Below are 13,855 nucleotides of genomic sequence, written 5' to 3' on the forward strand. Positions count from 1 at the left end.
GCAATTCCATCCCAGACAGCACGCATGTCTAAAAGACATCTTTAAGACATTTTTATCACGTTTTTTAGACATACGTGCGATTTTGGGTGATTTATATATCGTTCTTATATCACCGGTCATCATATTTTACGTACGAGAAACGGATTCTGTCGGATGCCATCTATCGAATGATCAGAGAATATAACCAGTAAATATTAATATAATAATACAATTTATATTTAGTTATAGAAAAGCAGAACATATTTTTGACTTAAAGTTCTTCTAAAAATAAAAAATGTGCTCTCTGTATTGTGCAGCAATGAAGTATTGTTTAACTTATTCTGTGAATGACGTTACTTATCACGTAATCATCTTCTTGGCATCGGTTAATTATCTGATATTACACGCTTTTTTATAACCTTGTGTGGAATATTTTTTAATGCGGTAGCAGATAATTCCATTGTTTAGGAACGTCCGTGAATGTATTACGGGTCATTTGCACATACCCATGAGAAAGGACCCCTAAAACGAACTCCGGATTTCCTGATTTTTTATCCTCCGCACCTTCCCGTATGCAGGAACCAGCCGGCGTCAGATAAACGGTTGGAAACTGGTTTCCGATGACATTGACCGTCGAGTGAAAGTGCACCGTTCGCATGCCAAACACGTCGAAGAAATGCGTGTCTGAAGAAATGCGGCACGGTGTAACCGCGTGCAACGGGCGCCCGCGAATGCACTCTTGGATATTCTTATCATCGTGATACGGCATGCGAAAGATAAGGCGGTGCCGGAACGCGGTTCATAAAGGAAATATTCATAAATGATTCTCTTTCGTACTTTGAACAGGAAAAACCTAGGAAAACCCCATCCGATACGATCGATGCTGCACGGTTTGCGCGGGCGCAAGCTAAGCAATACCACCTGTTGTGCTCGGTATCAGTATCAGGTGCACCGTTGTACCTAATGTGCACCAGATCGATATATTAATAATAGTGCTAGGAAGTCGTATCGTACACATACGCACGATTAATTTTCCGTAATGCCCTTTGTATCGCAGTCAGACTATATTATGGGTATACATATTTTATGGGTATACACGTCATAGATTACGTCGTATATTCCGATTATTTATAGGCTGAGAACATGACGCACTCGTCTTGCCTCTTTCTCTTCTTATAGCTCATATGAAAGTACTTCCGCAACGAATCAATCTTTGATGAATGCGTAAGGGTATTAACCGAGTATTAAAATCGATCGTTCACTGCTGCTTGTTATTATTGAAATTATAACGTTATAGAATCAGGTCACTGGACGGATTGCCTTCACCTCTTTATCCTTTATTAGCGTCAGCGCAAACCGATTTGAAAGTAACGTAAGCAACGTGCGTGTTTCTCCAAGTTTTCGATGAAAAATTCGTAATAAGAGGTGTAATTCGATGCTTGCTTCTCACGAATAGGATTAGCGACTGCAATTTTGCAAGAAGGCCGATTACGACATGGTATCTTAGAGATCTCCAAGGTATGTCGGCATGTAATTCTTGAGTCTACAAAGAAACACATGAATCTTGAGTTGAACTGTGTGCGTGTATCTTAAATACTTTGGAAAATATGTAAAAGTAAATATATTACCACGTTCGTATAATTATAAACAATATAAGAGGACAGGGTTAGCAAACAAAGCTGGATGTTGGTGTTTAAAATATGTATCATAAATTAGTAACATTAAAAACAAACGTTTCAACCTTCAATATGGTCATCTTCAGTGCGTAATGGATATTACGAATTATTTCAACGGAAAAACGCAAATTAATAAGAGTTGTTGAATTCCAACGAAAAAACTTAAATTAATATCTCGCATTATAATAGAGCCGATATATTGTACATATATGGAGGGGTAAAAGCCATAGTGGTGTAAGTTAAATTTTTTAAGATATTGACTCGTGTGCATAGATGCAATCTATACAATACATAAATTGCATCTATGCACACGAGTCAATATTTTAAAAAATTTGACTTACGCCACTATGGCTTTTACCCCTTCATATGTATGAGAATCTCTTAATTAGTGCCGAAAAGGATGTTCACCGTTCTGATGATTCTCATAATTGATGGTGTGTATATGAGACCCGTGAATGTGAGACCGTGCGTATATATGAAACCTGTGCTATGAGAGATTTGATAAAAATACTGGTCAGAATTTAAAAATCAACATATTTTAAGCACTAACATATATATCCAGCTTTATTCGCTAGCCCTGTCCTCTTACATTTGAAAATATTTCGGGGAAAATTTTAGGGAATAGATGTGATTTTCTTCAAGAAACGAGAACGGAACACGGTTCTTTCTAGCATTGCTCGAAACGCACGCTTGAATCGACGTGTAGTCGACAGATAAACGTATAATAATAATATCGAGCGGTAAACACATCATCGGAGAGTCTTTGTTCCGTCTTATCGTGACTCTCGCGAGCGCGAAGTGAATCGCTTCACTTGTAACGATAAAATTCCATTTTATTGGCATCACCCGCGGATCATGATTCTACTTTGGATATTCTAGAACTTTAGACACTTTGATTACGGAATTGATTGGTAATGGATTTGAAGCATCCGAACGTGATACGTATAGCAGATGGCGAAGATACGCGATATCGATCGATCGCGCGCCTTGTCGTGCTATCGAATGTGAAAATCAAAATATCTTTTGCAATCCGCCGGTAATGCATCATCTGAGAGTACTGAAAATCATACTCTGGCGGCCTTGACGACCGCCATTTGGAGTCTAGTATACAGCCGCGACCACGTAATTCAGGACGTAGTAGCATTATTACGTTATTCTAGTAATGTTATCTCTCTCTTGTGGAGAGACACCTCCGGTAATAATACTCATCTTCTTGTCGTGGATGGACGGTAATTAAGCACCGGACGATGATACGTCGTATTCGTTATTTTTCCCTTTTCCAGTGATAGACGTTACATAGCGCGCCGGCGCGGCGCGGCGAACATTTCGATGATCAATCGCTCGGATGCTTTCATAACTCGGCATAGAACTGATAGAACAAGAAATATCATTCGTTTAATGTGTAACATTATCAGAAGACTAATTGTTTGTTCGGGACCAAGGAAACGTGTATTACAAACGATAATTATTGTTATAGTCCAGATAAAAATACGAACGGCACTTCATTGTGTTAGATAATTCTTATCGCGGGACACATATGGTTGTAGGTGTGCATTCGTGGATGCAGGGACACTCGTACTTTGATGATCTTGTCTTTTATAAGGGTGTTTTATCGAAAATAAATAATGCGACTGTCATTAACAACAAGATATGATATTTAATTATTGAAATATTAGGCTCGTTTTATGCAAAGATATAGGAGGGAATAATGGGCCAACAATACTAGAGCTAAATTCAAGATTCAATTAAGTCTACCCGTTTCATTATTACAAAGATGTTGCGCTAGGGGAACATAATCGCGTGCCTCTGGTTTTCGATCGATTAAATTTATTTATGTGCACGTACTTGACGAGCTCGAACGAATCTTTTATGTCACGATGTATCACAGATAAACTGATATCAGCTTAAACAGATATCGCGGCACGCGGAAAGCACGAGCTGTGACTTCCCGGCTTATACTTATCGAATTCGTGTCTTGTAACTTGTAACGGCCATCGAGCGTGTTTTTCGTTGATTTAGAGAGCAAGATGCATTTCGAGTAGCAGTAAAATCTACATCGCTCGCGTGGCGACACGTTTCGACGTGCGCAAAAAATAAAGAAACCTGTTTCGTGGAACAATACAACTTTGCATCCCATTACCGAGGCTCCCACTCTTTACGTTTTTACTTACTCTTAATTGCGATGCTATCTTTAGCGGTCTTTATTACAATCTCTTTCCTCCCCCTTCTCCCTACGGAAATTCCTATGTCATTGTTCTATCAAGAAGGCAGTATTCACATAATAAAACTTGATATACTAAGGTGACTCATCGAGCGTCCCTTATCAAATACCCTTGCTCGCAATTATCACTTTCCTTACGGTCATTAAAATGTTTATCAATAATGTATAAGAATAGGGACGAGCCAAGGCGTCGAATGTCGTCTTGTGAGTAAACGCATATTTCAATATTTCGAAAAATTTGGCACAAATCCTGGACACTTTTCATTTCCCCACCACGAAATTATTATATTAATAAAAGGCTCGATATTTTCTTCGGAGTAAGGAAAAAATGTCCACAGAATTTTTCGTTCTCTTCGAGATAATCGCGATTCTTCAGAGCAGCCTGCGAAGATGCCACGAGGAATAATTTCTATAGTATGTTGAGGATTTCTCGAGATTATCTCGTGTTGTCTTATGCAAATATTGTGTTGAAATTATCGGATGTGTGCGAATACTATTCAGATAGGATTGCTCGTCGCGGCTGATGGTCATACGATACACAATACATTTGTGAAATTAGGGTACAGCGCCTCGATGAAACGTACGTGAAGCGTTTTTGTGCTGTTGTATTCGCACAGTTGCAACATAAAATGAAGAAAGTTTAACATGACGTCATGTTAAAATGACGAAAAGACAGCTAGCCGGGCATGAGATTTTGAGATCTCGTCTGTCTCTCGTCTCTCTCTCCTCTCCCCCCCCCCTCTCTCTCTCTCTCTCTATATATATATATATATATATATATATATCTTCTGCTTCTGTATTTATACATTCAATACATAAACGTATCCGCATGCACGTAGGTCGTAGAACGTACAGCCTGAGCAATCGGAGTAATTTAAGCGTTGTAAACTGCCGTATGTCAAAGCGAGATTTTTGCAATCCACGTTTTGCGCAATTCGCCTCATGCAGCCTCTTCCAGACTCGAAATTGGCAAACTCGATTCGCCTCTCTTTCTCTTTGCGAGTAAGTCCGAAGGCTCGTTCGTGTATGGTCGGCGATATTCTACGTACTCCATCGACGGCAATGGTGCAATTAGTGGGCGTTATTACAGACAGTAGATATTTACTTTATATTGTCACTGAGGAGCGGTAGTCATCTTGAAATTATTCGACCGAAGTCTAAAATATATTTTATTATTAAATAAAATGTATTAACCGTGATTATCAACTTTTAATATAATTTCACAACATTTAACGAGTTTCAATCCTCTTAAGGAGTAACTTTTACATTTTTTTTATATTTTCGTGTGACACAATCATTTTGGAAAGTTGCAACGATCGTAAAACGTATCGACAATAATGATCTAAAATGATAGTGCGGCACATATCAGAAACCTCCTGACCTAGATTGTCGGATGACCTTTCGCCATGCACGATTCGTCGTATTTCATTCTCCATTTTTTTAAGCTTATGAAACAGTCGGTATATTAAAGACGCGGATCTTTCCACGAAGACACTTACTTTAATTACATTAATCGGGCACGTAGCTCTTTGCTACTTAGGAAAGCAGCCATCAGCGTGCAGAGGTCATTGGCTTCCTTCGCTTTTCGAGGATCGAGGAACAGAGACCGGGTTAACAGTATTTGCACTTTGTATATTTTGCTTTTTCTTTAAACAAACCGCTCTCTATTCGAGCGATAACGGGGAACCCGCGTTCTGATTATAACACATGGCCGTGTTCTGGAATACACAGAGGTTGAAGTCAGAAAAAATACACGTAGTAAAAATTATATACCGCCGATTTTAAAAGTAGAAACGTTAATTATATTATTTATGAGTCAGTAACATTTGTATATATATACCGGGTAAGTCACTAACTATTTTCACATCCAATAACTTTGTAACTATTGTTACTAAAAAAATGAATTCACAAACGCAAATTAAAACACAACGAGAAAATTATAAGATGCACATATATAATTAAATGCTTGTGATTTGAACTAATTTTTCTAGCAACAAAATAGTTACAAAGTTATCGGATGTGAGAATAGTGACTCACTGTATGAGCATATATATATATATATATATATATATATATATATATCTAGATATATCGGCATTATATACGAAATGTCCCTATTTAATCGATAATAATAGTTGTTATTTGACCTAATTATAAGTGGCACGATAAATCCGAGTTAGGAGATAGGTTCGTAATAATTTATCCGCGATATTCGCGCGTATAATGTCATATTTACATGTGTAGGATATAACGTTGATTCATGAAAAAGCAATTATATAAGATCAACGTGTATATACGGTCATATATAGTAGTTACGATCATAATATTGTGCATTCGAGCAATAAACGTCATAGGTGATAAACTGTCATAGCGAAATTATCTTACGAGGCAATAAACGCCTCGCGTTAACTTCGCCAAGCATGGGGAGGGAATAATGTACAGGATATTCCAGAAATCGTATGTTTCCTGTTGATCACATTAAAAGCCATGTGAAGAGAACGCACAACGCCCACACATTATCGGATTTCCTAGAAACAGCAACAATGCCTGGTCAAGATAAAGAGAGAGTGATACACGTTCCAGAGAGAATAATAGACGTAGGCCGGTATTCATAGTCAGATCTTTTATTTAAGATTGTCTTAAGTTTATCTTTAGATAATGTTTGATTGGCTACGTAGTATCTAAAGATGAACTTAAAATGATTTTATATATAAGAACCGACTATGAATACTGGCCATAGTTAATAAAAGCCAAAGTTTAAAGCGGATTTATAGACTGGAAAAAAATTTATTATTTGCAAGAAAAAAAATTTCTTCGAATTTAGTTTCCTTAATTCAAAGAAGTATTGGGTGGATTTAATAAAACATTTTTCTGATTGCGAGTTTAAAATATTTTCTCGAATCTACCTAATACTTCTTTGAATTAAAAGGAAACTAAATTCAAAGAAATCTATTTTCTTGCAAATAATAATTTTTTTTTAGTGCAAGTATTGCCAAATATAATGCGTGACAAATATAACAGACGGATCGTGCTTAAAGACAAAGATATATTGATATAGACAATAAAGATATTTCATCGAAATTCGTACGCTATTTATCGCAAATCCAGAATGATTTGCGTTCGACATTAAGAGATTTGCATGCGGTCCGTTTCGTCACTAATATCACATCCTAGAACTCTTGGGTACTGTCTCGGCATGTATAAAAGTGGATTGGAACTGGTTCGCCTTGAATTGAAATCAAAATAGCATTTTAGTAGCTTGTGTCATTGCGATTTTATGCATCTTCACGTTCGATTCGCAAATATTTGCGCACGTAGCGAGCAACCGGGTGGCCAGGTGGAGGATACTCATATGAATGACGTACGTGACAACGGTGGCATTTATCTTCCTCGGGGAACGTTAAATTGCCACTTTACGTGCATACGTAACGCCACCATCTTATGGCAAGACAACACGTGAATGTAATACGGAGTGTGTCTTTAAGCGATTATTTCGCTGTTACTTTCGTACGAAATACCTCGTCCGGATGGTCAGATGAATGAAAATAGACAGTACTTCCTTGCCTTGGTAATTAAAGGCTAACGATTAGCGAACGAAATATTTCTTGTGACGCTTTTAGACATCTCAGAGACTAAAACGTTCTTTAAACAATTTTTCGTTTATCAGATTTGGAGAAAAAGCGTGCCTATAAAATAAACTTTTAAAATGCGATATTACAATAGTTAAAAAGTATTCAATTTTTATTTTGTATATAGTAATTTGTGCATTTCTTATATATTTTATATTATATTAATATAATATAATATATAATATATAATATATATATAATATATATATTATATATATATATATATACATATATAATATATAATATAATAGATATTATATATTATATAATATATATTATATTATATATTGTATATTTTATATACTTTATGTGCTTTCATAGTCTCTGCGAATGTATTAAAGTTTTAAAGTCGAAGAACAGATTCTGAGAAATCGTTCTGCCGAGCTTTTGTTCTGCAGAGCTCATTGTTTCACTGATTATGCAGTTCGTGACGTGAGAAACAATATGCAAAGTTTTGCGGTCAACAATATACATTAACGTGCCCGGTGTCTTTTTTCCTTGGGACAGACGCGTGCGTTGCAATAGTAGCCTAACTTTAAATCAAGTGTGTTCCTGTTAAGGGGACTGCGATTGCTAAAGCATCGTGTTCAGGCCATTATCCACTTCTCCACTTACGATTTTGAAATAAGAACACTAGTGAAATCGAGAGCTATAAAGTCGGGAGGTCAAGTTATACGACCCTAGTAAGACAATCGTATCGTTATCGCTTCTGACGTATCAAGTCAGATTGATAAATTTTGTTCATGTTCATGCAGTCGAAGCAGATACTTTTTTCTCTTTCGCTTTGTAAATTCTCTTACCAATATTGGCAGAAATAGAAAAAAACTCTTTTTGCATACCGGAATTCAAACAAGATTACACTTGCTTTTACGTTGAAAAGCAATAAGTTTCGTTTCTTTTTGGCTGGTAAATAATAAAACGTGTTTTTCGATCGAATCGATAACGAATGGAACAATAATTTTACTGGCAGAAATAGAATGGGATTCCCGTATTTCAAGAATATTAAAATGTTTTTATGTTATTGGGAGTAAATAAATATTTTTTATATTTATTACAACGCAACGCGAGAAAAATATTTGTTTGAAAATACGTGGATAAATTTCTTTTGTCATGATTTTGATTTAAAATTAAGATATTTAAACGAATACAAAATGTAGAACAGGTATTACGCATTATTTATTTAACCAAGTAAGTTGATAGTGATCAGATAAAATATAAAATAAAATGTATACAGTGATTCGCGTTTTCGATTTTTGAACATATTAAAACATAATAGGTAGAAACTGCGTCAAACCGAATCCTCATATAATTAACTACGAATTAAAAATATATACGTTATACATATCCGTTTAATTATTACCAAAAATTTTTATCACTCTTGATCGCTTTATTTCTTTTATTATTATATAAATCACTTAATGATCGCAATTAACAATTGAGCCTGAAATAACGGAATAATTTAGCTTTCTACGTTGCAGCGAATTCATCAATTAAAATAGCTCTTCGCCGGCCTTGCGCCTATATATGAATCACACAAGCTGTATACGCGAATGCGATGTAATGTATAAGTTTATTTGGCTTGGACTTTGTCCTGTTCTCTTTGTCCGATATCCTTAAGATATGTATTAGTAGTAGTCGTAAGTCATAAAAAGTAGAGATTACACTTATGTGCCATCTCGGTACGACGGTCAACGGTTGACTGATCGTATAAAAAAAGAAATACTTAATTCTGATTAATCCATATGAGCTCATCGAGAGTACCATTAATACTTAATTATTTGCCATTGCAAATACGTGCGTACCGTAAACTTGTTTTTCACGATACGCGCAAATATTTCAATCCGATAAGTCATTAGAAAATATAATGATCAAAAATAAATAAACATAATTTATCCTTGTTCCTTATTATCTCACGCATTTGCATTAAAAAATATTTGTTAAAAGATAACTATTTCAGAAAATCATTTCTTTATAATTATTTTAATGCAAATCTATCAAAAATATCTTTTAATGGTCTATAGGTTATCGCCAATATTATTGGCAAACAGAAAATATTAAGCTTCACTCTTAATTATCACGGATCTAAAAGTTTTATTCCATTTTCAGATGTGAAGACGATCCTCAAATCCGTCAGCGGCAGACTGCGGTCCAGCGAACTGACGGCTATTATGGGCCCTTCAGGCGCTGGAAAGTCAACGCTCCTAAATATCCTCACCGGATACAAGTGAGTCAGCTGTGGAGCTTCCACATGATACAGTTATTGCCAGTAAAATAATACTGTAACGTCTGTAACGGCGCATTAAAATGGCGTTAAAAGGCGCACGCATATTTCGAATTAAATATATCTTGCGCAAATTAATCGGTAGAATGAGATATAAACTCGCGCATACTTGTCGTCTTGTTATCGTAATAGTTTGCAACATGTTGCAATTAATGTATATTACCACAGATACAAATAGGCTGGTAGTAGTAGCAGATGAAAGGTCATTTTATTCATTCTTTGCCGTTGAACAGCTTGATAGTGTTCCATGATTCACTCGAGTGTACGACTCTCATTCTAATTATTCCCCTATATTGTCACTAATTCTGTATTATTGAAAGTAAAGTTACTAAAAGAAAAATCGGGGAGACAAAAAATTCACTCGGGAATAATGAGCGACTTCCAAAAAGTCGGTTTTAATTTATCGTACAGAACAATCTCCATAAATTAGGATTTTTTAATTCGCCATTTATTCATATTATAAATCATATTATTATTCGATTACCTTGATATATTGCTACAAAGTACTGCATATACTTTGCAAACTTCCATTTCTCAAAGACCCGTTGAAAAGAATATTGAAACAAAAAGAATATTTAAGCGGTTTGAATGTCGCCATCAGCGGCTTTTTATTCAGTTTCTCCGATCGCAGAACATTCGCAGTCTCTTCCAGCATCAACGCGCGAAGCATTTCGTCGGACCTTTCTTTAGAAAAGATATACGTCAGATTATTAACCGAAACGCCGAGTAACTGTTGTTCATACGTCAATAAACAAATGCGACACCTATTGGGAAAACTGCAACCATCAGGAGAATAATGCGCGAACAGAGAATAACAACGTCTTTCTCTTTCTGCAAAAATTGAACGCCTCAACTCTAAAGTTTTAACTCATTACTGGACATTAGGGCATTCGTACAAATCTACACTGTTAAATATTAAAGGAAATTTAAACCAATATCTTGAGTTGAATAACATTTTGTTATTTTTAACTATTATACGCGTGTCAGAATTTATTATTTTAACACAAAACAGTATTATTTTAACTTCATTAGTTTAGTTAAATTAACGACATATTGAATAGGAGTAGTAGACCTGTAGGAATAGTTTTAAAAAAGCTCTAAAAAGTATTTAAAAAATAAAAAAAATTGAAAAAAGCTTTAAAAAGTAAATTAATTTAATTTGGCGCCGACTTCAAAAATTGAAAGGGATTGTTAAAAGTATTATTCATTTTGCACCGATTTCAAAAAATTGAAAGGGATCCTTAAAAGTATTATTTTATACTTTTTAAAGCTTTTTTCAATTTTTTTTTATTTTTTAAATACTTTTTAGAGCTTTTTTGAAGTTGGTTCTATTTTAAAAAAAATTTTTTATTTTATACTTTTTTAGTGCTTCATTAAATTAATATGAATAATAATTATTATCGCATATTTCCTTACTGCTCCGTACCCTGATGTTCTAGCGCGATATTTTATGTACTAAAACCTTCCTGGAGAATTGCTCTATAGGACAGTGAAAACCGCATTTAAATCTATCCAGTAGTTTTAGAAAAAATCGTGGACATACATACATACACGCCGAATATAGAACCTCCTTTTTTTGAAGTCGGTTAAAAATGACTCTATAGTTGAGTATAATTTAACACTACGAATTTAAGTGTATGCAGCGCACGGAAAGTTTACGGTGACGTGCGTCTCTTTGCGGAAAGATTTCGTCGCGTAATCTCTCGCCATGACCTCGTCGCCGCGCACTTTCAGTTTTTTGTCCAAACGTTGTCCAAACGTTTCGCTTTCTTCGCCATGCTACGGTCTCGCTTTCTTCGGCGATACATGTACGTTCTCACTTTCTTCGCATTTTGTACCGTTATGAAACTGCTACGGAACCGGAATATTCCGCCGTTGATATTTGAGATAATAAAAAATTTTACTTATACGCGCGACAGGAATATCCACACATATATCGCGCGTCAATTTTTATACAGCCATGCGTACATACAATTCAGCTGCGCATCGTATAGAAACCACTCCGCAAAAGCGTTCGGGATTATTTAATTTATAAAAAATTGACAACACATTTGATATTTTTTACTTCAATATGGTTCGGCCGATTAACTTCTACCAAAACATTCCACTTGATGAAGCAGTTTACATTTGTACTTTTTCAAGAATACTCTAAAAGAACTATGTAAATTGTCAGAAAAATTTACTGGGTTCTTTCATTTAGCGTATTTTTTTAAAGCGCGATATATATTTTTTATTTATTACATTGTCCCGGAATGTTAAGCTAATTAATGCTGCAATGCAAATAATACGGCATTATGCATCTATTTAAATAAATCAATGGATACCGAACTGGCTTGTCCGAGAAATAAATTATCTTTCAAAATGCTACGAGCGTCGAGAGCTATCGCCTAGTCAGAGGTTGCCTATTTAGAATTCCGCATAATAAAAAAAGTTCCTTTTCATTTGCGTACAAATCGAATAGAATAGTTGCGATGTCAAGGCGCGTTCCTGCCTCCGATCTATTTTACGTAGAGATTGTAAGAACAACTGTCAAGCAAGAAACTATAGCGTGACAACGTCCGTTTTGCTGCCTCTAAATCGTATGTACAAGGGCGTTGCAAATGACACCTTTCCGAGGAATGCTCTCAAATTAAACTGTTTGAACCGGTCTTCGACATTTTGTAGAAACCGGCACGCAGATCTCGGCCGCTAATTGCCCGATATAACGACGTTTCATGATTGCTTTTCGATCGAGACAGTCAATTATGGTATAAAAAGCAATATATGCAATTATAATAAATTATTTTGTTCACAGTCGTGGACTTTGTACGTCGCGGTCTGTTTAAATGAATATTCTGCGCATAATTTAAGTTAAAATTTAAAAATATATAATATATAGATATAAAAAAGGTATGAATAATTATAAACACACATGTGCGACACGAATACGACCGGTGATACGAATCACTTTCGATTTCTTCCGATCCACCCGATTTCACCTGCTTAATTGCGCCTCGAGATCGATCAGCTTTTCGATTCTGCTCCCCGCAATATTTGCACAGTGGTACACAGCTCGGCAGGCTCGATGCAGTCTGCCTGCGAGCAACGTGACCTACGGTGTATTTGTTGGCACGTAAAAGTTGTTTCGCCGCTCGTTCGCTTCTTTTCCATCGCATTTTCCAAACCGGTTTCACAGTCAACCAGCGCGGTGCGTCGAATATGTACGTGCGCGCGATATCGCGTTTCGCGCATCCGCGATTGAGAACCTTTTCACGATGCACGCACGACGATCTGACATTGAGCCTGTCTTTATGCGACGGAACGAAAAATCGATGAGTCATTAATGACTGTATTTTTGGCCAACAGGACGGAGCGTCTACTGCTGCCCTGGTGGAAAAATGTCTCAGAATTTTTTATAATATTAGTCAGAATTTCTATTAAAATTTTCAGACTTTCTCATCAGAATGCTCAGAATTTTTCAGATTTTTTAATACGAATTGGAACGTATTTCAGAAAAACTCAGACAAAATAAAAATAAAATATTTCAGATTTTTCCAATCAACATATCAACTTTGTAGAAATCTGAATAAATATGAGAAAATCTATGCAATTTATCAGAAATTTTCATATATATGGATACTGATATATTCCGAAAATCCTCATCCAATTATTTCCGTAAAGTATCTGAGAAATTTTATAGAGGAAAGTTTCCTATTATGAGATAGGGATCCTAATATGAGATGGCGAGGTTTTTTCATGGTGGGATCAACAGATGGGGCCTATACTATATATATATATATATATATAGGGCCTTTTAGCTTAACATATCTCATATTAGGATCCTGTCTCATAATAGGGGACTTTCCTCTATATTTTAAAAAAAATTGTTTACAAGTCTCAATTCTTACAAAATTTCTGAGAAAATATGATGAATTTTTTCACCAGGGCAGCCTAAATTCTAATTTCTTCAGCGAACGTTTTACTGACGTAAAAGAGCGTCGTTCTGACGTAAGAGCGGATGAAAGACGTTTTTATATTCGGACAATGAGAGTGGTGAAGAGATATGCGTGTGCATAAATTTGCATCTTCT

At 35.7% G+C, this 13,855-nt stretch overlaps 1 protein-coding gene across 2 annotated transcripts in view; it reads left to right on the forward strand.

Moving 5' to 3' along the window:
• Positions 1-13,855, forward strand: part of LOC139772954 (ATP-binding cassette sub-family G member 4) — a 45,522-nt gene that overhangs the window by 20,270 nt on the left and 11,397 nt on the right. For both annotated transcript variants that reach the window (XM_071707033.1, XM_071707032.1), the window contains one exon: positions 9,612-9,729. In XM_071707033.1, the coding sequence (XP_071563134.1) occupies positions 9,612-9,729 (118 nt within the window). The remainder of the gene's footprint in view (positions 1-9,611; positions 9,730-13,855) is intronic.

This window comes from Temnothorax nylanderi, unplaced genomic scaffold (assembly GCF_030848795.1).
Source record: "Temnothorax nylanderi isolate EJ_2023f unplaced genomic scaffold, tnyl_v1.0 TNYL_tig0055_pilon, whole genome shotgun sequence".
In the NCBI taxonomy this organism is placed as follows: domain Eukaryota; kingdom Metazoa; phylum Arthropoda; class Insecta; order Hymenoptera; family Formicidae; genus Temnothorax; species Temnothorax nylanderi.